This window comes from Zosterops lateralis (genome assembly GCF_965231275.1).
Source record: "Zosterops lateralis genome assembly, chromosome: 2".
Taxonomy (NCBI): Eukaryota; Metazoa; Chordata; class Aves; order Passeriformes; family Zosteropidae; genus Zosterops; species Zosterops lateralis.
In genome coordinates, this window is record NC_139763.1 from 5811612 (window position 1) to 5837850 (window position 26239).

A 26239-nucleotide genomic window follows, 5' to 3' on the forward strand; every position below is an offset into this window, starting at 1 on the left:
TTCTGCAATCAAACAGCTTTTATTGAACTCTCTGTATTATACATTTGTGAACATCTGTGCAATAAATACAGCTCATAGTGTTGATTTTTCTCAGCTCCTTGAAGCTTAAGAAGTCTTTTCTTTCCCTTAGTTGACCATATACAGTAAGAAAAGCTGTTGGATGATGGGGGCAATGTCAGGAAACTTCTGACAGTGACCCTTGTGGGAGATTTATTAAAAGCAAGCAGAAGTTTCCAGAAATGAGCTTGGTGGGCAGATGAGACTGGTCTGGCTGCTTAGAGGAGCCCAGAGACCTGGAGTCAGCCACAGCTTGTACAAGAAATGGGAAATAACATTGGACATGACAACGTGAAAATGAGCCTTAAGCCATTGCCTGGTAACTGCTTGCAAAATATTGTACAGATTTTACTGAATAGCTGTCTTCAAGTGAGAAAACAAGAAGTATTTTTGCAGAGCCAACATTAGGACTGATAATCTCTTACAGTGATAAATACAGCATTAATTGTTGATAAAAATAGCCATGTGCAAAATAGTTCTCAGGTTTAGTCAGCGCTTGCATAAGCAGCAAAGGTAAACAGAGGATGCAGGCACTCACTTTATTAAAAAAAATATACAGCTCTGTTCAAGCTCTGTCCTTCAACTTCAGGTAAAAGATTGAACAAACTGCAGTGTCTTTCTTGATCTTCAGAGCATTTGAAACAAAGGTAGGCCCAGTTTTAATCAGCCCTACCACAACTAACCAGGACCAGGTCAGCAATGAGGTTCTCAGACATGCCAAAAAGCATCACATTTACAAGCTTTTGCAGAGGAACTTTAGCCCTTCTGGATTCCCTGCCCCCTTCTCTTTTCTGCCTTCATCCCTACCATGGGAAAGAGCTCTGGAAAGTTTTTCAGTTGTGCAGCAGCTCCATTTATTTACCCAATTCTTCTGGTCTTACCAAGTTGCTGCTGTGAATAAGAAAAGCCTTTTCCTCCCTGTGACAATGCAGAACAGGAGACAGCTCCTGTTCTCAGCAAACCCCAGGGGAGCAGGTGAATTTCTTTGGATCCTTTGGTTTACCTGGAATGCTTTAGACTCCCATCCTGTGTTCCCCACCATTTCTAACCACCCCCTGTGTCTCAGTCCACAATCCTGCCAGTTTTCATGGCACTGCAGGGATTAATGCATGAACAGTGAACGAGAAAAAACAGATTCAAATCTTTACACTTCTTTATAACTGACTAATTTGCTGCCCCACCTTTGACTCCTCTCTTGTGCTGCTCTGAAAAGCAGCTTTGGGAACCTCCTTTTACCATTTTCATGTTTCTTGCTGAATTCTGTCAGGTCAGGACATGGAGCTTTTACAAGGGAAAAGGACAAACCTCAGCTGCTCAAACACCTCCCTCCCTGCTGCTGTCAGCAAAGGTCAGATGGAAAATGGGGAAAAAAAACATCAGATAAAAGCCAGTAAAGTAAATATTCAAAGTAATGCCAAAATCTAGCAGCAGTAACATCCACCCTTAACATTAATCACCCTTTAGAACCTTTCAAATACTATAAAAGTTGTAAATTTTTAGATTTATAGTAGGTTTTTTTTTTTCAGAGCCTTGGGAAGAGTTGTCTTAAATCTTAAAGAAGTGTGTGAGTTTAATGGCAAAGCACAGTTTAAGGTAAGGATGGATCACTCTCCTTTTGCAATAGCCCTGACCTGAAGGGGCAGCCAATGCAGGCTTTTCTCCTGGAATAAGGCACTACAGGGTAGGAATACCTGAACAAGACTTGGAAATGTTCACAGCCCGTGAGAGATTATTATCTTTGGCTTTTCTGTAACAGGCACAAAAAAGGCACTCTGAGATAATTAAGAGGGTGGGGAGGGAAGAGGAAGGTAACAGATGAGGCAACATGGTTTTAAAAAACCTTTGGGCAAGATGCTTGATCTTCCCTTTTAAATCTTTCCACTTGTGCTTACTTATCAGGATATCATTGGGAAAAAAATAGGTCTGTCATGGCAGGGAAAACTGGTGCACTGTGTAAAACAGTGTCACTGGTTTATGTTTGCCACTTCACTGCCATGCTTCTACTCCAACCAGCTTTTCCTCAGAGCAGATGGTTGGAGCAAGCCTCAGCTGCAGCCCTGAAGATTTTCTCTTGTTTTACAATGATCTCACCAAAAGGGAAACTCTCCTTTTTTTCTCCCCATGCCCCAGTCCCAATTTTGTCTCCACACAGGTAATATCTAACTTAACACCTTTAAATAGGGATTAAAAAAAAAAAAAAAATCCAGAACTTTCCAGAGCTCTCTTCTTGGGCCTCTGCTTCAGCAACTCTTTATTTCAACACATTTTATGATTCTGAAACAACATTTTGTAAAGCCAGCCTTCAGCCATAACAAGTAAGGAACAAACCAGTTAATTTAAGCAATATTTCTTACACACACGCACACACATACATATATATATATATATAGGTAAAAAAATAAATTGTCTTGATAAGAAATATTGCTTAACCTGATTAAGAAACAAGTCCCAGAAGGTGGGCAAGACACATTGGGTGGATGGCTGACACCGGGAATAGATAACTGCTTATTTTCAGAATTAAAAAAAAAAAAAAAAAGGGGGGGGAAAAATCCCACATTCTATTTAAGACATAAACCTGATTCTTTGGTTGAGATTTCAAAATGTTGAAGAGGCTCCTGGTTGCTGCCTGGCTTTAGTTGGATTTCCTCTCCCGCTCCCGCGCAGTGACAAAGTTGAGGAGGTCAATGGCTGTAACGATGCCAAACACCATTTGCCGCTTGCTGGAGGAGCCATCCGTGTGATCTGCACAGAAAAAAGAGGGAGTTCTGGCTCCAGGAGGCACAAACACACCCCCCTCCTGCTTGATTTTTGTAAAATCAGGAGCTGAGCCATCCCAGCCCTCCATGAGCCGGGAGCTGTTTGGTGATTGTGGCACACACAGAGAGGGAGAACAAAAGGCACCTTGGCCAAGAGTCACGGAGCAAGGGACAGGGATTTTCAGCTCAGAAAAGCTCCTCATCAAAAGGGATACTGAAACTTTGTGGAAGGAATGATAAGGATGCACTGGATTTGTTTTTCTTGACACAAAAATTCAAGCCAGGCCCTCTAGTTATAAAGTGTATTTCCCTCAAATATGAATTACTTGAAACAGCTGTAAGTGGAATTACTCCATTGGAACCAGGGGCCACTTGAATGGCCCAGTGGAACCACATTTTGAGGAGGAAATTTGACAGAACCAACTTGCTGCATCCCTGTCAAATACAGAATCAGTGTAAAATCCACAATATCCTGTTTATATCCAAAAAAAACATACTAACCATTAAATCTTTGCTACGTTGAGAGCACAGGTTCAAGTGATTTTCTCATTGTGAGCCTAAGCCTTGACCTGGGAACCAAGTGGCCACACGACCTCTCATGGCTTTTTATCAATTTTCTAAATTCCAGTTCCTAAAGTCTGCCAGTAGTGAGATGTTTACTCTACTTCTATACTCATTTTTTTTTCAGTCAGCTGGACTTCTTGGGCTTTTTGTTTATTCAATCTCTGTTCCACTGCAAGTTTCCAGTGAGATTCCAGGTTTATAAATAGACAGCTCAGGACCAAGAGCACATCCTTATGGAGATTATCAGGAACAACCCCAAATTGGATGGCCCTTCTTCTTCCAATTATAAATGAGAAGCTAAAGATAAATTTATCTGGCAGGACTTAATATTTTTTGACTCTCATTTCTCAGTCTTTGTAACTTTGCAAAGTTGTCTGCTATTAGGAAGATTAAACAGGACAAAATATTATTCACATAAAAGAGTGATATACCCCAGATTTGAAGATTTATTTAGTCTTACTAATCCTAGAATGGTTTGGGTTTGAAGGGACCTTAAAACCATCTTGTTCCACCCCTGCCACAACTTCTACTAAACCAGGTTGCTCCAAGCTCTGTCCAGCCTGGCCTTGAACCCTTCGAGGGATGGAAATTAGGCTTAGTAGCACAAAGTTAGACACAGAATTAGGATTTTTTTGTTTCTTCAGAGCTCACTTTACACACTCACACTCACTTCTTGTTACCACTCAAAGATTTGCTCTCACAAGGTGCAGTGCTTTGTACTCACATTGAATCTGTTCATGAACCACCAGAGCAAAGTGGTCTATTTCCAGGATGTGAGAGAGTTTCCCCAAGTTGTCTTTCAGGTTAATCTGAGGAGATAGTTACAAAACTTGAGTAGAACAGTCCTTTCTATGTTTAGTAGCCAATAATCCCCATACACTTTGTACAGAACTAAAATCAGTACATCAGCATTTGTGTATTGCTCCCACTTGAAGCACTAGAAAACACCAACAAATCAAGGCCAACTTAAAAGACCAGTTTTCTTTGTTTCTAATTAAAAAAAAAATTACCGTATAAAGTTATTCCTTCTGGTTCTGTAAACATAATTAATATAATGAAGATCTGAAAAATGCTAGTAATCAAATAAGGTCAAGTGTTCCATGTGTCTCAACAAAAGAAGTTACCATAAAAGTCTTCATATTTGGTGATTTTATTCCAAAAAGACTGAAAAAGTGACCGAATCAGGCTGCAAATCATTGTGGAAGTGAATAGGATCTGCAAAGGCAGAAAAGCCCAAACAAACCAAAAACCAAAAAAAGGGTGAAGGATTGTTCAGCTAACACTGGATTCGGGTGCAACTCAAGGAACTGAAATTTAATAATTTTAATTTTTTTTTTTTTTTTTTTTTTTTGTGAAGTTCAACTTTGCTAAGACTGATCAAGAAAGCACCCTGTGTCAACTCTGAAAAAATACAGGTATTTCCAAAACAATTCAGCAATCACCTGCTGCAATCATTTTTAAAAAATGCCTAAAACTCTTCAAATATGAGTTAACAGATGAAGCAGCAGCCCCAGCTCCATTAACCAGGTGACTCTCCCCAGCACCCACCAACTGAGATACTTTTATTAAAGGAATTCACAGCAAAGAAGATTCAAAAGCACTGCAGAAGATTCACAGCACTGCAAATTCAAAAAGCCTCTCTGTGAGAAATAAAAGCCACAGCATGAACAGTTGGGCTGCACTGGAACACAGAGCTCTGTCTCCATCCTGGGAGTCAGAGGATTCCCAGCAGCCTGTGTTTAAGGGACCAATCCTTAAACCTGAGTCCAGGAAAGGAAGGAGGCGGGAAATCTGGATCTGCTGCCACATGGAGTCACCCATCAGTCCCAAATGTGTCTTCAGGGACTGGGCAGCTGCAGATAACCAGGACAAGCAGCCCCTTGGCAGCACTGGGGCAACCATGAAGGCACAAACAAGCCTAGAGATCTCAGTGGAAATTTAACAGAGCCCCCCAGGGAGTTTTCACCTGTTTCTCTACTGCTCCTTCAAGCTTCTTAAACATTTTTCTCACGGGTTTTCCCACATGTAGAATTTGTTTTTAAGGTTACCAGGTCTCTAGGCAGTGAGTACTGCGCTACACATGACTGAGAACCCAAACCACTGGAACTAACATCTGACTCCACAAGGAGGGCTCCTCCCTCCACCAGCACTTGTTTGGGTTGGTAAATTATCCTGTGACTGGTGTTTCAAACCCCCAGAGCACAGTTGTACCAGGGACTCTCAAAAAAAAAAAAAAAAAAAAAAAAAAAAAAAGCTTTAACCATCCTCTTTCCATTCTAAGAGATTATCATAAAATGATTGTGGTGATCCTACCAAAACAGGCTGCCCATGTTCTAAAATCACAGGATGGTTTGGGGTGGAAGGGACCTTAAGGATCATCCAGTTCCAACCCCTTGCCATGGGCACCTTCCACTATTCCAGGTTGTTCAGAGGCCCATCCAGCCTGGCCTTGTACACTTCCAGGGATGGGAAATCCACAGCCTCTCTGAGCAACCTAAAAAAGCCAAAAGATCCATCTTTCCAAAATGTACCTTTGCCCTGATTTACAGGCCAAGCCTCTTATTTGATGCAGGCTGTGGGATCCCGTGTAGGATACCAGAAGTGATTTTGGTGACACAGATGATCCATTTTACCAATTTCACTCATAAACAAGCCAAATCAGCTTGACTAAAGTGGTAAGAGAAGCAAAATCCACAATACTTCTGAGGTTATGTGCATTCCACCACGTTTCTCCATTAACCCATCAATTCAAATGGAAAATAACCATTTTTAGTTAACAGTTCAGCAGTACCACAGCTTGTGTCACTCCCCTTCCAGCCTACACCAAGAAAACATTAGAAATAAAGGCAAAATAAATGGTTAAGCTGCTCTTTACTAAAGAAGCCTTTAAGCTGCCCACGGAAAGAGCCACAACCTCAGAAGTGCAGAGAACTGGCTGATGCAGCCAACACCAGAGCAGCCACAGAAACCATCACACACCACCAGCCCCAGAACCTCTCCCAGGTGAGGGAGAACATGAACTGAGTTGTGTTACGCACCACATTTCCCCATGATGCTGGATTATCTGTCTGGGGGAGAAAAAATACATTTACATTTGTCCATAAAGAACCAGCACTCTTGTTGTGGCTCACAGGTTGAAACAGAAGCATTAAACACACTTCCAGAACACAGCAGTTCATACACTTTGGGACAGTGTTGGAACTTAAATCCTGGTGAAAACTAAGTCAAGCTTTCCATGTTTTTAAAAAAGAAAATTCTGTGGTCCCAGGTAAACCTCACCCAGCCTGTGTAGTATTAGCACACCTACTCTAGTACTTGCAATCAGAGAACCAGGAGCTGCAGAATATACCTGCCTACCTGTTGGAATTGCTTGTAGATTACTTTTCTGACTTCATCAGAAGGCTTGACTTTTCCAACAAGCAGGGAGGAAAGCATGTTACCCAGGGTAACCATGCCCAGAATCACCCTGGGGAAGGAGAGACAAGACAGGGATAAACAACACAAAAGCCTCAGGTGCTCCTGTAGAAAAAAGCATCCACTCTCAGCCAGCCTGGAGGAGTCAGTTCAGCTACTTCATGGTAATAATGCAGCATTATCAATGGTATACTTGGATTCTGTGTGTCTGCAGGAGACAGAGTGCAGTTCTCACAGGTTCTGGAGACTCACACACGAGGCAGCAGGTGCTGCAGGTCCTTCTGAGCACCAGGACCTTTTCACCTCTGCTCCTTGCAATTGGAGAGAGCTGCCTGCAATCTCAGAGAGCTTTTGGAAAGCACAAACTACTTCATTTTTTTCACACTCTCATCTGTCCCTTTGAAAGGTGTGAGAGGCAGAAACAAGCTCACCCCAGCTTGGCTCATTTCCCTTCTTCCTGTGAGGGTCTACAATAATTCATCCCTCAGGTCAGCACAACTGAGCAACTCTTCAATGCTCAGCCTGTCTGCAGGAGTCCTGCAGGCTGATAAGGCACATTCCAGCTTGCTGGGGACACCCTGGTTTATAGGGATCCCTGCAGCACTGCATTATAACACTCTGTGCTGAAGAAACTCTGTGAAAACACTGATAAAGGTGGGCACGTTTGGGGTTGGTTGTTTAAAATGGGAATTTTTGCCTTTTTTTTTTAAAGTTAAACTGGTATTATTAAAAGAAATTAAATTATCCTGCAGAGACACAATGAGTAAGTATATCATAGTAATGATTAGAATTATGTGAAAGGCAGGACAATCCTGGCACGAAAACACAAAGTTCAGCACTGGCGTTTTCAAGGCAACATTTCTAAACTGTGTTAATAAATGAAAAAGGATGAGTGAGAAGACATTGTATTTCCAGCAAGCATTTAAGAGACATCCCTGAGGACCTGGTGAGGGAAGTGATAGATATGGATGAAGAGTGATATATGTGGACATACCCAGATTCATCAACAACTGGTACCTGGTCGAATCCCTTCTCCCGGAGAATTTCCACAGTCTTTGCACAGGTAACAGTTGGGAGCACAGTCAGGGGGGCAGAGAGGCTCAGCTCCTGAATACTGATGTTCCACCACCTGGGGATGGAATGAAAAACAAACCCAAGCAAGTCTTATGGAGAACACAGAACCAATCCTTCAGGCACAGTGGCCTCCAGCACCACTGGAACGACAAAAGGCTGCAAGGAAGAGTCAGGATGCAGCCAGAGTCAGTAAAGCTTCAGGACTCTCAGGTGTCATTCCCAATATCAGAAAGTTACTGAAGTGTGAGAAAGTTTGAAAATAAAACCCCTTTTCTTCATTTCACCTGCTTTCTGTGGTTGCAGATAGTCAGTGGAGAGCGCTAATCTCCCCAATTTCATTATTTGTCTCTCACACAGAAAATTTTGTGCTACTACTCAAAGACCTATCTGTATTTTCAGTCATTACAGGCAACAATTTAAGGAAGATTCCCTTCTACTTATGTAGACTTGCAGTGCTTTGCACTCAAGAACTCTGATTTTGGAACCATTCTTTGCATATTCCATTTTTTTTTTTTAATACCAGATATAATGCTTTTCATTTAAAAAAACCCAATAATTAAGTACCAAATTTTCTTCTGCTGCCATACAACTCAAGGAAGGATGTCAACTAATTAAAGCAGATTTGATTAATAGCTGCAATTACACATCAAGACAATAACATGGAAGATCAGCTGAATCAAAGGAGAAGTGTAAATTGAAATGAGCTTTAAATTAGCAATTGCCATAAACTCGATTGAATAGACTGATGAAAATCCAAGTGGATCTGACAGGCTTACCAAGGTTTGTTGCCAAGGTCTTCTTCTTTCATGAACCCTTTCTGAATCATCCATTTGTCACTCAAGAACTTGGACCTGCAGAGCCCCAGGAAGTGAAAAAGCTCATTAGCAGGGGTTGAACATCTGACAGCAAACAGAGGCAACTGTTCACAGCTCACTGTCACCAACAGCCACAGTGTAATTGGAAATAGACCATCATCTGCCATCCAAGCTTAGCAGCCAGAGACATGGAGAAGAAATACTCATGGGGAGAAAAAGGAATCCCACAGGATCCAACTGCATCAGCCCCTTGCAATATCATGGAGACACAGCCTGGAATGGAGATGTGTCTTGTCTGCAGCTTCTGTTTTTCTAATATTGAGCTGGATGTAACATGGGTCAGAAAACTCAGCTAAAAATACCATGTTTTGGGGTATGTTTCAATGTGATTGGACAAAAACTTCTCATCACAGCTCAAAGCCCTGACATTTCCACTTGCAAACTCACCCTGAGTGTGGCTGCTGCTACTCCAGCATTGCTGGATCCTGCTGTGGGCACAGGAACCCTCCCAGGAATGGGATAACCAGTGATCCCCCACAAATAATACAGTGAATGCAAGGCCTTTGTTGTGAAAAATGCTAGCCCAGTGATCATTATCTACTGAAATCAGAGATCAGCATTAAAGGGGAAAAGAACCTCCCTGCTCCATGTCAGACCCCTTTTAGACAGCTCAGAACTTGTGCCCCAAAGACATTCCTTGCTGGGATAACTGGGTGTTACAAGGCCTGAGGGACTCCCTCACCCCACTCCCAGGGAGAAAACCAGCAGGTTCCTTACATGTAGTTCCTGATGGAGTCAGGGCAGATGACAACACAGCGCTGACCCTCCTTCAGCTCCTTGGCTGCCTTGACAGCCGCAGACATGGCACTGCCCGAGCTGCCACCTGCCAGGACACACAGCAGAGGCACAACCATCAAACCACGAGATGAAGGCCATTAAAAGAGAGAAGGAGAAAGGAGAGAGGAGCCCAGAGGGAGGAAGATGAGTTCTGAAGTGGAAGGAGGTCTCTGTGATCTGCACAAGGCTTCACCCTCCCACAGACCGCTCAGAGAAAGGCAGAGGATCCCCCTGCTCTTACCGCACAGCAGCCCCTCCTCGCGGATCATCATCCGTGCCAAGGCAAAGGACTCCTCATCATTGCTCTTGTACCACTGGTCCACTGCCTGGGGAGGGGCAGGAGATAGAAACAAGGCTCTGTTTAAACGAGGAGCGACAGGGGAACTGCACAACCAGCCTGAATTCAGCCCCAGCTCTTTGAATGAACAGCTGCCCTACTGAGCCTAGGGGTTCCATCCCCCTCCAAATGCCAAGTGGGTTTTTTTGCCAAGGTAAGATGATCACATCAGCACAAAAGGCTCCTTATTGGAACCTTTCTGTGAGAGCAGGTTGCTGTGAGTCAGCCTCAAACAGCACTAGCTTCCTCCCCTCCTGGAGGGTCACAGTCACACCACTTTGTCCAGGAGGGGCTGGGATGCTCTGCTGGAAGGTTTGATTTTGTTGGGTTTTGTTTGATTGGGTTTTTTTTTAACTGGTGAGTTGCTGTTCTTTGTTGTGAGTCTGTTTTGGTTTTTTGTGTGTGTTTTGGGGTTTTTTTTTAAACATAAAAACAAGTGTTGTAGGAAGATGTTAGCTACTTGCAGCATTTTTCCCTGGCATTGTGAAAGTTCAGAAGCCTTTCAAGGGCTGTTCATGCTAATGGAAAGAACAGGAATTGTTTTGTCTGTTAGCCCTTCCATTTCAGCTCAAATAAATACTTCCCCAAGTTTTCCTCTGTCTTTAACCTCAGTCCTGCATCCCAGCAGAGGGCAAAGAGCAGTAAAGCAAGCAGAGTGACTTACAGATCTATCCAACACTGTGGGGACAAAATCATATCCAATTCCTTCCACTTCATACATTGTCTTGTCAGTCTTGTTCAGCTCTTCTGGTTCTGCAAGGATGGAGCCTTCAGGATCCACACCTACAATCTGGAGAAGCAGTTTCCTGTCAGGCCACTGAGGCACAGAGCTTTGGGGAGCACAGCCCCTGTGAGCACTGGCCTTGTCACAGCTGCTGGTGTCACACAGCCAACCTGCTCCCCTGTTCATTTCCTCCTGGCAACATCCACCTCCCCTGGGAGGAAAATGCTTTGCTGCTTCTGGCCCCCTTGGAAAGCCATCCCACCTCCTCAGGCTGTGGGCACTGATGGCATCACTTGTTCTACATGAAACAGGAAACAGGGATTCCCTGAGACAAGCTTGTCCTCATTCACGTGCCAGACATCATTACACACAACTCATTATGTGCCAAGTGCAAGCAGATCACTTTTATTTTCTGTACCACTTCCTGCCTGTGTAGGAAAATTCTCATGATTGAAGCAGGATCAAGTTCTGTGAGGAAATCTAACACATCACACAGGAAAACACACAAAAAATTGTGCAGAGACAATTCCACTGGGAAAAACCTCAGCAGCTCCAGAGCAGCTGGGGAAGGCACAACCAGGGAGGAAACTCAAGGCTGCAGAACACACACCAGAGAATCCCAGGCACCCCATGGAGGGATCTGAGGGTCAGTGTTCATCTGCTTAGCCAAACCTGAACTCTGGTCACCAGTGGGATCAGAGCACAATGATTCAGACCCTCTGAAACCCTCTCTGCAGCCAAAACTACCTTTTAACTGAGAACACCCAAGAGCTTCCCATAGAGACCCAGGACAGGCTTACAGGGAGTGGGATGTGCCAAGGGGAGCAGTTTGAGGAGACACCAAAGAGAAAAGCAGTGGGCTTGTCACTTACTTTGCACCCTGGACACTTCTCCTTCAGCTTCCTGGAGATGCCAGTGATGGTACCTCCTGTGCCAGCCGTGGCCACCACCATGTCCACCTTTCCTGTTTAAGGGTGTAGGAGAGAAGTGTGAAATCTCCAACAAATGATGGATTGAAAGCTCACTTACATCTAAAGATGGACTTTCTTAAAAAAAAAAATGCACAAAGTGGCTGAAAAAGGCAGGACGGGCCCTTTGCTTCCCAGGAACTGCTTTCAGACCCTGCTCAATCACCATTTTCTCCAACAAGGGTTTTGAAATGTCCACACAGAGGCCTGGCAAAGCACCAATCTGTGGCACTTTGGACACAGCTGGAGGTGGCCCACAGAGCTGACAGCTGCAGTTTTCCTGTTGCTGTATTTGCTGATACAGATAATTCATTCTCTAAGTTAAACTGAGCAGCCCATTATGTTTGTTAATTAACTGAGTGAGTGCCAAGAGCATGGGATAGGCATCCCTGGAGAGGAATGTTACCACAACTACTCCCTCATTTTCATGTGAAAAAGACTGTTTTGGCCACTAGCAGTCAGAGTGAGTGTGGATATGATAGTTCATCCCTGTGTCACCACCTACAGCTTCTCTGGTGCATCCACAAGACAGCTTTGTTAATTAAAAAAAAAAAAAAAATGGATTTTTAGAAGGTCACCAATTCACACACACAAAAACAACTGCTTACTAGCCAAAAGAAAAACACCCCACCAAGCAGGGGTAACTGAACAGTGTCTGGGCTGTAAGGGGAAGTAAATAGAAACAAGAATCCTAAATCTGGAACTCATCTGGACTCTCAGTTTGTGGGATGTCAGCTTGTAAAAGTGCACTCACTTTAATTCAGTTCTTCACAGAAAGACAAACAAAATCCTCTGAACAGCTAGAGCTTTAGGAAGGAGGAGAACCTTTCACCTGGTCTTCACCTTAATGCGAATGGATTTAATTGCTGAGTTTCTTATCAGAGAGTCCAATCAGAAGCTGCACTGTTTAATAAGGCAGGTCTAGAGCCCTTCTGTCCCCTGTGGAAATGCCCACGTGGCTGCAGCATCACAGGGAATGTCTCCAACAGCTCTGAAACCAACCCCTGAGCTGAGGAATGAGCCCAGTTGAAGCTCTGCTGCCACAGCTCAGCCCCTTCTGCTGTTCAGGTGCCCAGGGCCAACACTGGAGAGAGCCCTGCAGAGCCAGAGGTGGTGACAGCTGTGACACAGAGCAGTCTGTGCTCCTGAGGACTCCTAAGTGAAAATGCTTCCAGTGTACTGGAGTATTTGCTCTGGGAATGTTACAACACCTATTTCTGTATTTGTGATCCAAGTGTGTATTTGTGTATTTGTGATCTGAATTTGTGACCCTATTCCATACCAGTCTACCTATGAGTTTTGGTTTTTTTTAAGGTAACTTAAACACCACTGCTTTCTCCACCTGCTCACAGGCAGAAAAGTCTTAAAAACAAAGAATTCTTCTTTAATGAGAAAAAACAAAAATCATTGCTCTGAGTACTGAACTAAGGTAACTCTCCAATGACACACAGCACACGTATGGGGTTTGCTTTATCAAAATCCATGCTTTTCTCATCTGAGGTGTCTCATTCTCCAAAGACAGAACAACAGGGCACTGCCAGGGGCTCTCAGAAGGGGTTTGGCAGCAAAGCAGACCTACCATCACACTGCTGCAGGATCTCCTCAGCCGTGGTGTCGTAGTGGGTCAGGGGGTTGCTGGCATTGCGGTACTAAAGTGACAGATCAGCCATAAAACAGATCAGAAATACAAAATTCACATTTTGAGGGAGTACAAAAACATTTCAAGCAATCCTCAAGCCCCACAACACCTAAAGATACTCTCTGCAGAATGTTTCATTGTGTATTATCTGGAATGAGACCTCCTAAGTGACTTAATTTAAGGGCAGTCCTAAGGTGCCAGCTCCCTCCCATGCCAAAATCAGTCCTGTCTGTGGGACAGCACTCTTATAAACATGATCCCTGTGTCCATTCTTCCTCACAGGATTGCCAACTCAGTGGAAATAGACACCATTAAGTGTTGTAGTTCTGGCAAACACCAGCTCATTGCTGCTCTCTAGTGACTGTAAAAGCTTCTTTTCCTACAATGTGGTGACTGTTCAGCTCCAGCCCCAGATTTGGGGCATCTTCTCCTCCACAGACATATGGAGAGTGTTGAACAGACAACCCCAGAACACTACAGAGCCTCCTCCATGCTACACCTGCACCTCTGACACCTTGGCTCTCACCTGGTCCAGGATGTGTGCATTGGGGATTTCATTCTTCAATCTCCAGGCCACTCCCACGTGAGATTCAGGAGAATCAAATCTGGCTGTGGTTGGGGTCCTCACAATCTCAGCACCCAGAGCTCTCAGGACATCCACCTGCAGCAAATAAAGTTGGTCACAAAGCCCCAAAACACCCTCAACAGGCTCCCTTCCCACTCAGCCCCAAGACCAGAATATTTGCAGAACATCCAAAGCTTCAGCACTGTCCCCCTTCACCCTCTGCTCAGGGAGGGACAGCTAACCTGGGGCACAGGCAAGCAGGCAAACCTCAGGTTGTCCTGACATCTGTATTTAAAACAATTATGGGAGTTTACAAAGTGGCAGTGCTATGGGAATGGGTCTTAAAGACACTTTCTATCCATGGACAGCCAGCCCGGATTTCTCTGGGCACTGCCAACAGCACCTCAGCAGAGTTTTCCCTGGCCAGGAGCCTGCACCTTTGTTCCTGAAGCCCCAGCACCCATCTGCAACAGGAACTCTGCGAGTGCAAACACGTTTATCTTTAAATCCTTGAGAACAGAGGCAGCTCTGACCTTCTCCATGCTCATTTTCTCTGGCATGACGATGATGCAGCGGTAACCTTTCACTGCCGCCGCCAGCGCCAGCCCGATCCCTGCAAACAAGCAAAGGCAGGCACAGCACTCAGTGAGCAGCAGCAAAGCACACAAAACCCACACTGCCAGCTCTGGCATGCCCTGGCTTTCATCAGATTTTCACCAGAGGCTTGGATGGAGTGTCTCTAGAAGGGTGGCAAAGTGGAGTTTCTGCCTGTTGGGTTTACAGAGGCTGATACCACATGCACATCACCTCCCTCCTGTCTCACCCACTTCATCTTTCCAGAAGTAATTTGGGAAAGGAATGTGCTTTAAGCTGGAGGAGACTAGAGGAGTCACTTTGATTCTGCCAAAAGAGCCTCTATTGACTCACTTCTGCATAAATCTCTATTTGCAATGTGCTGAAACTAACTCCTGTCCAAAACCAAATTATTTAGATGCTGTTGGTGATTGAGGGTCTAATACACTGTGTCAGCTTGCTGCCCTGGCTGTTGGAGACAGACATCTCATTTCTACTCTGAAAATCTCTGCCTCCAGCCTGGTTCCTGCCTGGTCACTGCCTGCACCTGAAGAGCTGAGCTCAGAAGTGCTGTCCCTGAGAAAGAGAAGCTGACACTTGCTATCAGATCACCTCTCTGCTGGCCAGGCTGAGCTGATCAGGTTGGCTGAGAGATGTGAGAGGTCAGGCTGCTTCTCCCCTGCTCCTCTGGGCACCGGCACAGCACCAACATATGCAGCTCACCCTACAAAGAGACTTGCTTGTTCAAAGCTGGCTCTGTTTTTGTGTGGATTGTATAGGGGAGAAAAAACCCCTCACCCTAATAACCTTTAACTGTTCCTGTAAGAGAAGCATAACTCACAGCTCAAACAACTCAAGCAATGTTTAATATATTGGGAAGGGAAAGTTTTCTCAGTATATTATAGATAAATATGGATTCCCAAATACACAAATAAATAAGACAGCAGCAGCCTCATGAAGGCCAAAGGCTGAAGAGAAGTCATCCAGATCTTCCTTATGGCCTGTGATGAGGAAAGGATTTTGAGACCTGAACTCTTATACTTTGTACTTTCTGCTAGTGACCTGGAAATGCACCAAACATTAAAACAGGACTTTGGCTGAAGGAGAAATGAGATGCAGAGAGGACAAAAATACAACAATTACCTCACATTCAACATACTCAGTAGCTCTGAGCAGTAGAGGGCAAAAACCAATTCTCTCAGGTTACTGTGTGCCCTGGTCTTTGCTCTCATGAGACAAAAAAAACCCCAACAAAACAAACCAGCTTTCTGAAGTAACTGTCCTATATCTTCTTCAGTCGCGCCTTTTTGGATTCTGTGGCAAGGAGAATCATTTATCAGGTACTGACCCAGAGAGAGGGATGTCATGGTAAGACCTTGGATACTGGAGGAGTGCAACACACAAGGATATTTTCCACTCCATGCCTGTTCAGGCAGGAGGTACAGCCACACTCACAAAGGCTTCAGCTGCCCCTGAATGTCCCCAGAATCCCCTGATCCCCCCCCAGAGCAGCTGCTGAGCAAACAGCAAGAGATGTGGCTTCCCAGTTGTCTGCTGCAGGCTGGAGAGCTGGTCAGACATCAGCTCATCCCCGCAGTAACATCAGAACAAAGATCTGCCTGCTGTGTCTGTCAGAGAGCAGCAGTGGGTGAAGTCCTGAGAAGAGTTTAGGAACAGGACCAGACACCTCTCCTGAGCACATAAGGCAGGAGGGCAGCTTGTAGCTCACCCCATGAACCTCCTCACAGGAGGGCAGTGTATTAGATATTTAGCTGTTTCTATTTAACTATATCATGTATTTTATATTGGACTCAAGGGGACTTGAGTCAAATATAAAATACATAATATAGTTAAACAGAAATAATTCCAGGTGTTTTTGACTCTCCATGAGGAGAGCAGCTTAACACAATTACAGCTTTGACACAGGAGCCCAGAGTTAACTCCAGACTGCTCAGATCATCAGATGCTCTGCCCTGGCCCCTGACTTAAGGGGACTGTTCCTTCCTCCAGCCCTCCAAGGAGGAAATGTGGACCCAGGCTGGATCTGCTGGCAATCCAGGCATACAGGGGCTCTGCCAGGCAGTGCTGTAGGGATACAGCTCATGTCCCATCTCAACTGCATCACCATGGAAAGGGCTGTTCCTCAAACCTGACAGAAGGACCATGGGACTTCCCCAACAGAAAGAAGGGGAAGATCCAGATCCACACCAGTCTTATCACGCTTTTTTCCACAATGATTTCAGTCAGACTTGAATTCCTAAAGACTCTCGTGAGTCTGGCCTAGTCTTTCTTTTATTTTCAAGAAAAGGGGCTCTGCAATTTAGCAGAACTCCTTCCCATCTGCTCTGGTCAGCACAGGACACTGCAGAATTGTTCCTCGTGTGAGATAGAACAGGAACTGCTCCCTGCACCACCAGGAAGAGATTCCCTTTCTTCCTTGCACAGGCTGCCCATCTCAAACCTGCCTTTTCCAGGGAAACCACCACAGCATTTCCCCCCAGGCCTCCCTCAGTCTCTCCATCCCTGTTGGAATCCTAAAAACTTAGAATTTGAGGGTTTGGTGTGTAGTAATACATATGAGTCAAGATAAAGGATTTTGGGTGTTGGCTTTGTCCTTTTCCTTCCTGCTTCTTCATGGGTTTGGGTGGTTTTCTCTAATTGGGTGGAAAAGGTCCTCATTGTGGGGCTTGAAAGGTCATTATTGGGTCAGAAATATAAATAATATAGGTGTCACCTCATTATTGGGTACTTAAAGCTTCAATAACCTTGGAAAGAGTTAGAAGCTCTCCATTTTACCTCATTTCTCTAATTTGCTAGTTAAACTCATGACTTGTCAGCCTGTAAATACTGTAAATAGGTAAGAGGAAATAAACATTCCAAGTCCGAACACAACATCCTCATTTCCCGTGTTGTTCATCCCGACCTTGGCAGGCAAGAAAAGAAGCCAAAAACCATCACACAATCCCCTACCTGTGTTCCCAGAGGTTGGCTCAATGATGGTGTCCCCAGGCTTGAGGATCCCAGCCCTCTCAGCATCCTCCACCATCCTGAGGCTGATTCGGTCCTTCACGCTGCCCCCGGCGTTGAAGTACTCGCACTTGGCCACTGCAAACACACAACCAGCAGGGCTGGAAAGGGTTTCAAAGCTCATCCAGCTCCACCCCCTGTCCTGGGACACCTTCCACCACAACAGGTTGCTCCAAGCCCCCCCAAGCAACCTGGCCTTAAAAGCTGGTATTGCCCCTTTCCTGGTTCTGCAGCAAAAAAAAAAGTTCTGATCAAAGTGAAGTTTCTCCCTATGCTCAGCCTGCACTTTCACTCCAGTAGTCCCAGCATTAATCCCCTCACCACCCTCCAAGACTCTGATCAGAGCCTCCAACAAATATCTATTTGTTTGGTTTAGAAACCCAACTAAACAAAAAAAAACCCACATTCACTTCCTAATATCTACAGTATCGTTGAGTTTAAAACCCCAAACAAACAAAAAAAAATCACATTCACTGACAGTTTCACCTCTCTAATCATTTTCAGTGATCTTTAGTGATAATTGCAGAGCTGCATTTTGCACATACTGATGAATACTCTGAGTAGGAGAAGCAGCCAAAAGCTTCACACAACTTCTTTAAATTTAAAAAAAATATTTTCTACAAAAAAAACATTTTTGCTTTTTCTACAGAAATGGAAAAGCTGGAGGAATTGTTCTCAGGAGGTACAAACTGAAAGGTGTTTGAGATGACCAAATCCTAAAACCCAGAAAATCTGCCAAGGAAAACCAGGAATTTTTCCCCACCGCTACCTGCACTCCTGTGGCCAGGTTATATGACATTACTGACCCAAACTACCCAAGTTTCTGAAACAGTGTTTGCTAATTTGTCCTGTGCCTGCAGCAACTCACAGAGTTCACACTTGAGCCCAAAGTGCTTCCCAATCTTGTTGATCCGCACCAAAGGTGTGTTGCCAACTTTATTCAGGATGTTTGGCAGGATCTTTGGAGGCTCTGGCCTGGAACAAACACAGAGTCAGTGTATTCACAGGAGGGTCACACAACAACCACACAGCACTTATTGCTTTTTATTTCAACCAGCTTTCTCCTTTACCAGGCTGGTTATTTTAGCTACTTTAGTTCCAAGGAATATCCATCAGATACAAAATCACAACATCAAGTCCTTGATCCAAAAAACATGGATTAATCAGACCTGGATTCCTGCTGAAAACCAGCAAGTAACACTTACAGGGTGGCATGATGGTGGGGGGAGGCAGAGAGGGGTTTCCCAAGCTTCCAGGTGCATTTGCTGGGTTTGTCAGGGCGGATCCACTGCCTTTCCTTCTCATTAGCCTTGCAGTTCTCAGAGTCCACCCCACCAGACACAGAGTAATTGGCAGGTGCATGAGGGCATGAGTTTGTATCTGGCTTCTTCTGGGAAGGAAGATTAGGGATTCCATTCTTGGGGAAGGGAGAAGGAAGAGAAAAGACAAAAAAAAAAGAAAAAAAAAAAAGAAAAAAAAAAAAGGAGTTGATGTTTCCATAGTACTGTGAGGATGGGGAAGTGTTTCAGGATCATCTGGATTTGCCAAATCCTTATTACCAACACGAGAATCCTGCCCTGCAAGTTTGGGAGCAAAAGCTCACCACAGTGCTCTACGCCAAGATAATTTAAACACACAGGTGCTCACTGTAACAAGCCTCCACAGACACAAAAAAACCAGGACAATTCTCTCCCCTCCCACACCAAAAGTTCTCTGAAATAAAACCTCCCCAATCCAAGCAGACTGGAATACAGTAAGACTAATTAGGTGACTGATTAGAAAACTGTGCCAGAAGACTCTGCATTGCTGCTGGTGGTCATGGAGAACTCTTCCAGAAAGGTTTCAACAGCACCTTCCTCCTCCACAGCAGCTCAGAGCCCCATCCATCCTGGCCTTGATACCTCTTGGTCTTGGCCCTTCCCTGAAAAGTCCTCCAGCCAAAGAGCTGCTGATAAAACTGGAAGTTTCTCCCCTTGTTCAGCCTGCACTTTCACTCCAGTACTCCCAACATTATTCCCTTCAATTTATTTTATTTTTATTTATTTAAATATATTTTTAATTTTTAATATTTTATTTTTTAAAAAAATATTTATTTATCTATTTATTTATATTAAATTTATTTATATTTATATTTATTTATTAATCCCTTGCCTCCAGAGAATTTCAGCCAAACAACCAGGATTCCTGTGCCCAGGAATCTCCCTGGACACAGACAGGGCTCTCCCAAATCCTGGGGATGGAAAGATGGGCAAACAATATTTCCCAAAGATCTGTGAGTACCTTAGACACAGGAACAGGCCTTTCTGATACAAACTTCTCCATGGTTTTTGGTGAGGGTGGTGGCACAGAAAACTGGATTTTCTTCAGGAGAACAACTGCTGTGGGTCACAAGACTGGAATCCTCTTCAAAGCTGCAGATCATAAAAGTTAGAAGGAAAAAAAATATCAGGAAACTCTCACAGGAACAAAACACACACATCCTTTTCACAGGGGAAAAAAAGAAGCTGCAAAACCAAGTGAGGATGATTTCTATAAACAGGATTAAAAATAAATCATGCAGCAGAGGTATTGTGCAAGATTGATGGAGAGTCCCCTAACCCTGTCCCCTCCTGTCCCTCTGCCCTGTCCTCCACAGCTCAGAGCCACAAAGTAATCACAAAACATCCTTCATCAGACATTCTGCAACTCCAGGAGCTTGAATGCCACAAAAAGTAATAGGAAATACTTCAGTTCACAGGAAATACAGTCCTAGAGACACAAAGGATGAAAGGGCTTCATGGTGCTGTCCCCAAAAGACCCTGTACACAGCTTTGAAAAGGCTTTATCCAGGAACAGAGGCCTCTCCAGCCTCCAGGACAGCAAAATCTCACAAATTCCTACCCAAAATTAATTAGGGTTGCACGCACAGCCACAGTCATGCTGCATATAACACACACAACAAATAGTTCATGCTTCTAGCAGCTTTTTGCTCTGGAAATTAGTAAATGCTAAAAAATAGTAAGTTGATTTCTCCTACCAGTTGTTCACAGAGCCTGGCTGTTTCCTATCAAATAAAGACAAAAATATCTGGCTGAAATCTTGGAAAGCATGAGGGGAGTGTTTTGCCTCCCTAATATTTTCTTCATCACTGTTTTGCAGTAAGGTTCAGCTCTTTCCATTACTGAGTTGTGCTGGAAAGGGTCCCTGCCCTCATCCTCCTTCTGACAGATGCACACAAAACACATATTTAAGATCTCACAGAGTTGATGGTCTGGCGAGAAAACTGGGGAAAAAAATCTGGATCACAGCATCAGTGACCTTTAGTATTTGATCCTGCAAGTTAACACGGGCCACTGACCACTGCTGGAGGAGAAGGGAAAGGGGAGGAAAGGGGAGGAAAGGGGAGGAAAGGGGAGGAAAGGGGAGGAAAGGGCAGGGAAAGGGAAGGCCCAAAAACCCTCTGAAAAGATCAACTTTCCAGACTGAGATTTTAAATAATTTCCCTTCAAGATAAAAGGATTTCCATGCCACCAAAATGATACAATTCTATTTCATAGGACAATACATGCCCAAGAGCCAAGATGGACTATAACCTGTCACAGACTACTGACCAGAGTTAGAAAGAGAGACATCAGTGTAAAAAAGCAAAGATCCCATAAATACACAAACTCTAGCACCAACCTGTCTTTGCTACTAGAAATCAGCTTATTTCCAGTTCCAGAGCAAAACCCAGCCCTGATTTCTCTTTCTAGGATACTCTGGTTCACCGCCCAGAGTATCAGTGGGGTTTTTTAGGGGGGTTTTGTTTTGTTTGTTTTTTTTTTTTTTTTGTGTGTGGTTTTTTTTTTTTTCTTTTTTTTTTTTTTGGGGGGGGGGGGGAGGGGTTAGTTTGTTTGTTTGTTGTGGGGTTTTTTTGTTTGTTTTCTGTTTTCATTTGTTGGTCTTTTTGGGGTTTTGTTTGCTTTTTTTGTTTGTTCTGTGGGTTTTTTTTGGTAAAGGAAAAATACTGGGGGAGTTTCAAGGTTTCCTCTGGGGCACATGCTCCCCCAGAGAGCTGGCATGAAACACTGGACACAGACAGAGACTGCCTCTACCACAGGTAACACTGACAATATTGACAAAGTCCAGCTAAAAAGGGGGCCTTGCTGCCAAAGGATCAAACTGCAGGAGGAAAAGCAGCAAGGATTTAGAGACAGGAAGCTGCAAATTTTGTTCTGCTTCCAAGTTATCATAAAATAGGAGCACAAAACCTTTAAAAGCTTTAAAACACCTGCTCTCAGGGTCTTTTAAGGGTGTCCAAAAACTGAGATACAGAGGGAGAAATTCATTACAGTAAAAAAAAAAATTAACACGTTTACAATACTTGTTCTTTGTATTGATGGCAGGAAAGAAATTAATGTGGCTCTAAAAAGCTGCCTTTTGGAGGATTCCCTCTGGAGTGAGCAAGGCAATACCATCTCATTTCCTTTATTGTAAGGTAAAAAAAAATTAATAATTTACTAACAGCAACTCCCATTACCTCTTGAACAGCAGAAACTGAGAAAAAGCTGTATTTATTGCCCTCAAATAAGCTGTGAGATTCTCTCATAATTTTATAATGGTAATACTTGATGTTCAATCAAAGTTTCAATAATGGGTCTTCAACTCTGAACAAAAATTAGGAGAGGGACTAAAAGTTCAACACAAACAGTGCCAACAAAAATCCTGTCACCAAATACTGACCTTAAGCAACATAATTAATTGCTTACAGCCCTTAGGTGACACAAACTCAGCAAAATGGGGGCAGAGGTGGTCCAGGACATCCAAATCCCCTCCAGATCCTCCCTGCAGGCCCAAAATAGCCTTTTCAAAAAAACCCAAAAAACACCCTTTTCTCTGGGGAGGCAGGACAGGAGAGTGGCAACTCTGCTTCTGTAGCTGCAGCTGAACACTGCTCAGCAGAGGCCAAGGGAGATAAGCTGCAAGAAGAGCTGCCCATCTTTAGGAAAAAAAAAATTCTGTCAGCCTGAATTTAATTTTCTTATAACGGGGAAACACTCCCAAAACTAATTTGGGATGTAGGTAGTGTCTAACTAGAAAAGCCTGACTAGCTCCTGCCATTGTATCTGTAGATCATACAAGGAAAAAAAAAATTAATCAGAAAGACAATTTACAAAGCCACTTAAACCTAAGTCACAAAGGGGAGTGGGACAGAGGTAGGAGATCCAGAAAGTCTCATGGGCAAAGCTCACACCCCTGGATCCATCCCCACAGGAACCCAAGACCTAAATTATTTCTCAGCTCCTGGAGAACAGGACTGAAGGCCAGTGAGTGAAATTAATCCCCGAGCAGCCTGAGCTGAACCCACTGCACAGATGAGTCAGGAGCTACAGTTTCCATGTGAGATCAGCACTAATGGACTGTACTGTTTAAACATCCCGTGTGCAGCAACCAAATTAACTGAGTCTGGCCTGGGGCACAGATGAGGCTGTGTAAAAGGCAGGTGTAGGAGCTGAATCAGAGGGAGATGGCCCCAGGGGTGACTGCTCAGGGAGGGAGGAGGTACAGAATTCCATTATGCTGCAGCCTGAGAAAGGGAAACTGGATGATGTTAAGCAGATACAAATAAACCACTGCAGAACAGTTGTTCTGCTCCAGCCTGAGCACCACAGGGTCTCACAGGGCTGCAGGATCTTTGTAGATAACCAGATGCAGCAGTACCCATCCAGCCTTTGGAAACGCCACAGCTGTAACAGACTAAAGAGAAAGTCAAACATTGGGGTTGTTTTGCTGCTGTGGTTTTTCTGTGAGAGTGTGTGTGTGTGTCCTTGCTACCTCCTCAGGAGCAGCCATCCCTCCTCCTCCTGTGTCAGGAGATATCAAGTGACCTGAAGTAACAGGGGAATGAATTAACACCTGGCTCTAGGAAGAGATCCTTCAAGAATCCAAAATCTTATTTCCATTTTCCCCTACAGAGCAAGTGAGCACATGCACATCCTCTCAATGATCACTCTTTAAAAGCCAGACTGGCACACTCATAACTTTCTGAAAGAAAAGGGGCAGTTCTTTAATGCCCTCACCTCTGTAACTTTGCAAAGATTAAACCCTGGCAGCAAAGCAGCTTCCACTGCTGAGTCAATTGTTATTCTAGAGATCAGCCAGGGAGAACAGGGGAGTGTTCAGTTGGCTGTGCCCCCACAGAAGGGAAGCTGTGCCTGCAGCCCTCACACAGGTGTGTGACAGCTCCACTTCCTGAGTTCACTCCAACCCTGCCTGGGCTCATGTGATAACTCTTCTGTGTGAAGACTGATGTCTTCAGGAGCACAGCAGCATCAGAGAAAAGACTGAAGAATGCTTTATCTGCATTTTCACCTGTTGCAGTCAGAAGCTTTCAGTATTTCTTTCCCTGCTTCTCTTTCCCCTCCTTAGCCCACAGAGATGGACCAACACTGCAGCAGTGCTCTTGATCTGCTCAGCTCACCAAGCAGAGGGAGAGGAGGATTCCAGGTGAGGTGACAGAGGCTCAGACATTAAACAAGCTGCCCAGCATCACAAAAAGAGGGAGCTGCTCTCAGCTTTTGACCAAGACAGGCAGAAGAGCAGCACCCCTTCCTCAGCACCATGGTGCCTCCTGCAAGGCTTCACAGCTTCTGTCAGCCCAGGGAGCTGGGATAAAGGCTGGCAGAGGGTTGGGCAGATAGGCAGTTCTTTGGCTGACGTGTGTTTTGTGGGAAAGACCAGCTGCCACCGCTGTGGCTGCACCTGTGGAGCTTTGGGGAGGATCCCCAGGGGCACAGCACTGTGTGTGCCTGGTTCCTGTGCTCACATGCAGGCCAGTAGCCAGAGGCCAGCCACCCTGGCAGCCTGCCCTGCCCTGCCCTGCCCTGCTGCCAGCACCAGCTCAGTGACGTCCCTGGGTCTGCACGCTCCAGGACACGGGTCACTCGTCACCCTGGCTGCCACCAGCCTCGTTAGAAGCACTCTCTGCCTTCAGCAAAGCTGGGTAAATCACTCACAGAGGGTACGGCAGGATACCAGGAGCCACCAGCTAGGATGGGAAAGGATGCTGAGTGCAGATGCCCCAGTACTGGGCTTGCACTGGTACCTAAACCACACCTCATCAGTGCTGATCTAACTCCAGAAGAGAAACACCGGGTTCTGAGCAGGTCCCAGTTTCCCAGGAAATACCTTTTCCCCCTCCCATAAGATCCCCACGTTTCACCTGCCCCCCTGCCCTGTGTTTTTCCGCCTTTCCACGGCGCAGGCGTTGCAGAACACGGAGCTCCCGTGCCCCAAATGGGCAAACAGACTCCTGGCAAAGGGTAAACAGGGTGAGCAACTCTGCTGGAACGGGGCCCAGCGCTCCAAAACCTCCGTGGTCAAAGGCTTTAGGATCACAGAGACGAGATACTCGAGCAGAAGAATCACTCGAATTTCAAGTTGTGGCTGGCTCAGGACACCGGGAGCATTGTTAGTGCTACTGAACAGCTCCCTCAGCTCCTAGTCAAGTTCGGATTCCTCTCAGCTGGGGAGGGATAATATATTAAATTAAATGTAAAAACTAAGCTTCACGGTGCAGTGCATCAGCCAGACTTGCCAAAATAAAAAAGCCCTGCAGGAGAACCTCATGGCACCCACGAGGAGAACAATGGGCAACGAGCCAAGACCAGCTGGAGAGGCGGTGCCAAACCCAAACGGGAAAAGGGAAACCCAAACGGCACCAAGTCGTCTTGTGAACCTGTAGGAAAAGCAGAGAGCCCATCTGTGCTCCGGGCTCGGGGGAGGCGCTCCCGGGCATCCCCCGGCCCGTGCTGGGCATCCCCCGCAGAGGCAGCAGCGCCCGGGGGCGGCTCCGGGGCTCCCCTCGCCCGCGGCTGCCCCTTCCAGGCATCACTAAACCACAGCAGAAGCCCAGCTGTGTGGAAATGCGCTCAGGTCGGACGGGACCACAGCGCGGCATCTGGTCCAGACTCCCTGAGCCGGCAGAGCCATCCCGGAGCACATGGCCCGGGACCGCATCCGGACGGTTCTGGAATATCTTCACCCAGGGAGACTCCACAGCCTCTCTGGGAGATCCGCAGCCCTCCATCCTCCGTCCCCTCCGGGCTGTGGGGGCACGGCCGGCCGGAGCTGTCCCCCCCCCCATATCTCGCTCCCGCGGATGATGCAACCTGCGGCCACCGGGATGCGCCGCCCGCCCAACCCTCCGCTCCGGCCGCCACCTCACCCGCGCGATCCGGACGCTGCCCAGGACACGGCCGCAGTGGGGATGGTGGGGATGGTGACTGTGAGGAGGGAGGATGAGGATGATGATGATGAGGAGGAGGTGGAGGATGAAGGTGCGCAGGATGCGCGGGGGGTTTAAGAGGAGCCCGCGAGCAGCCCTGGCCCCGCCCCTGGCCCCGCCCCGCCACACCGGGAGGGGCGGGAGCAGCGCGGCGAGCGCTGATTGGTCAGCGCGGGGGCGTTGGCGATTCCGAGCCAGCCAATGGGAGGGCGGTGCGCGGCCGCGAGGCCGGAGCGCCCGGGGATGTCCGACGACGCCCGACGGTGTTCGGCGGTGTCCGGTAATGTCCGGCGAGGTTCGGGGATGTCCGGCGATGTTCGGCGATGTCCGGGAATTTCCGGCCAGATCCCTGAGGGAAACCCGGAGGGAAACGTTCAGGGTTTGCCCACAGGGCCTCCAGAGCCTGTCCAGTTCTGATCACCTCAATTGAGGGAGAACATTTAGGTGATGGAGCGTGTCCAGAGAAGGGCAGCGGAGCTGGTGAAGAGTTTGGGGCATGAGTTCTTGTCCTAGAGTGACTTTTCTCCCAAATTTGCCCAGCACAGTCCTGTAAGGAGTGGCTGAGGGAGATGGGGGTGTTTAGCCCGGACAAAAGGAGACACAGCGATGACCTTATCACTCTCTACAGCTCCCTGACAGGTTGT

General features: G+C 45.8%; 1 protein-coding gene across 1 annotated transcript; it reads right to left on the reverse strand.

Annotated features, from left to right (window-relative positions):
- On the reverse strand, positions 1 to 25697 carry LOC310922524 (cystathionine beta-synthase-like). Its single transcript, XM_083883154.1, has 17 exons — positions 25536 to 25697; positions 19631 to 19761; positions 18556 to 18767; positions 18219 to 18325; positions 17294 to 17428; positions 14284 to 14363; positions 13712 to 13846; positions 13126 to 13195; positions 11451 to 11542; positions 10519 to 10644; positions 9759 to 9843; positions 9458 to 9563; positions 8642 to 8716; positions 7786 to 7920; positions 6735 to 6843; positions 4102 to 4186; positions 1 to 2799 (listed from the first exon to the last, which is right to left on the reverse strand). Exons 2-17 carry the CDS (start codon positions 19670 to 19672, stop codon positions 2690 to 2692), a joined length of 1704 nt encoding a protein of 567 aa, XP_083739280.1. The 5' UTR covers positions 19673 to 19761; positions 25536 to 25697; the 3' UTR covers positions 1 to 2689.
- Between the last annotated feature and the right edge of the window lie 542 nt (positions 25698 to 26239).

Excerpts from the sequence above, each read along its gene's own strand:
- LOC310922524 (XM_083883154.1), bottom strand. The coding sequence starts at position 19,672 with ATGGAGAAGTTTGTATCAGAAAGGCCTGTTCCTGTGTCTAAG. Across the intron at positions 9,844-10,518 it reads CCACAGTGTTGGATAGATCT|GCAGTGGACCAGTGGTACAA; the intron begins GTAAGTCACTCT and ends GCCCCTCCCCAG. Across the intron at positions 9,564-9,758 it reads CGAGGAGGGGCTGCTGTGCG|GTGGCAGCTCGGGCAGTGCC; the intron begins GTAAGAGCAGGG and ends GTGTCCTGGCAG.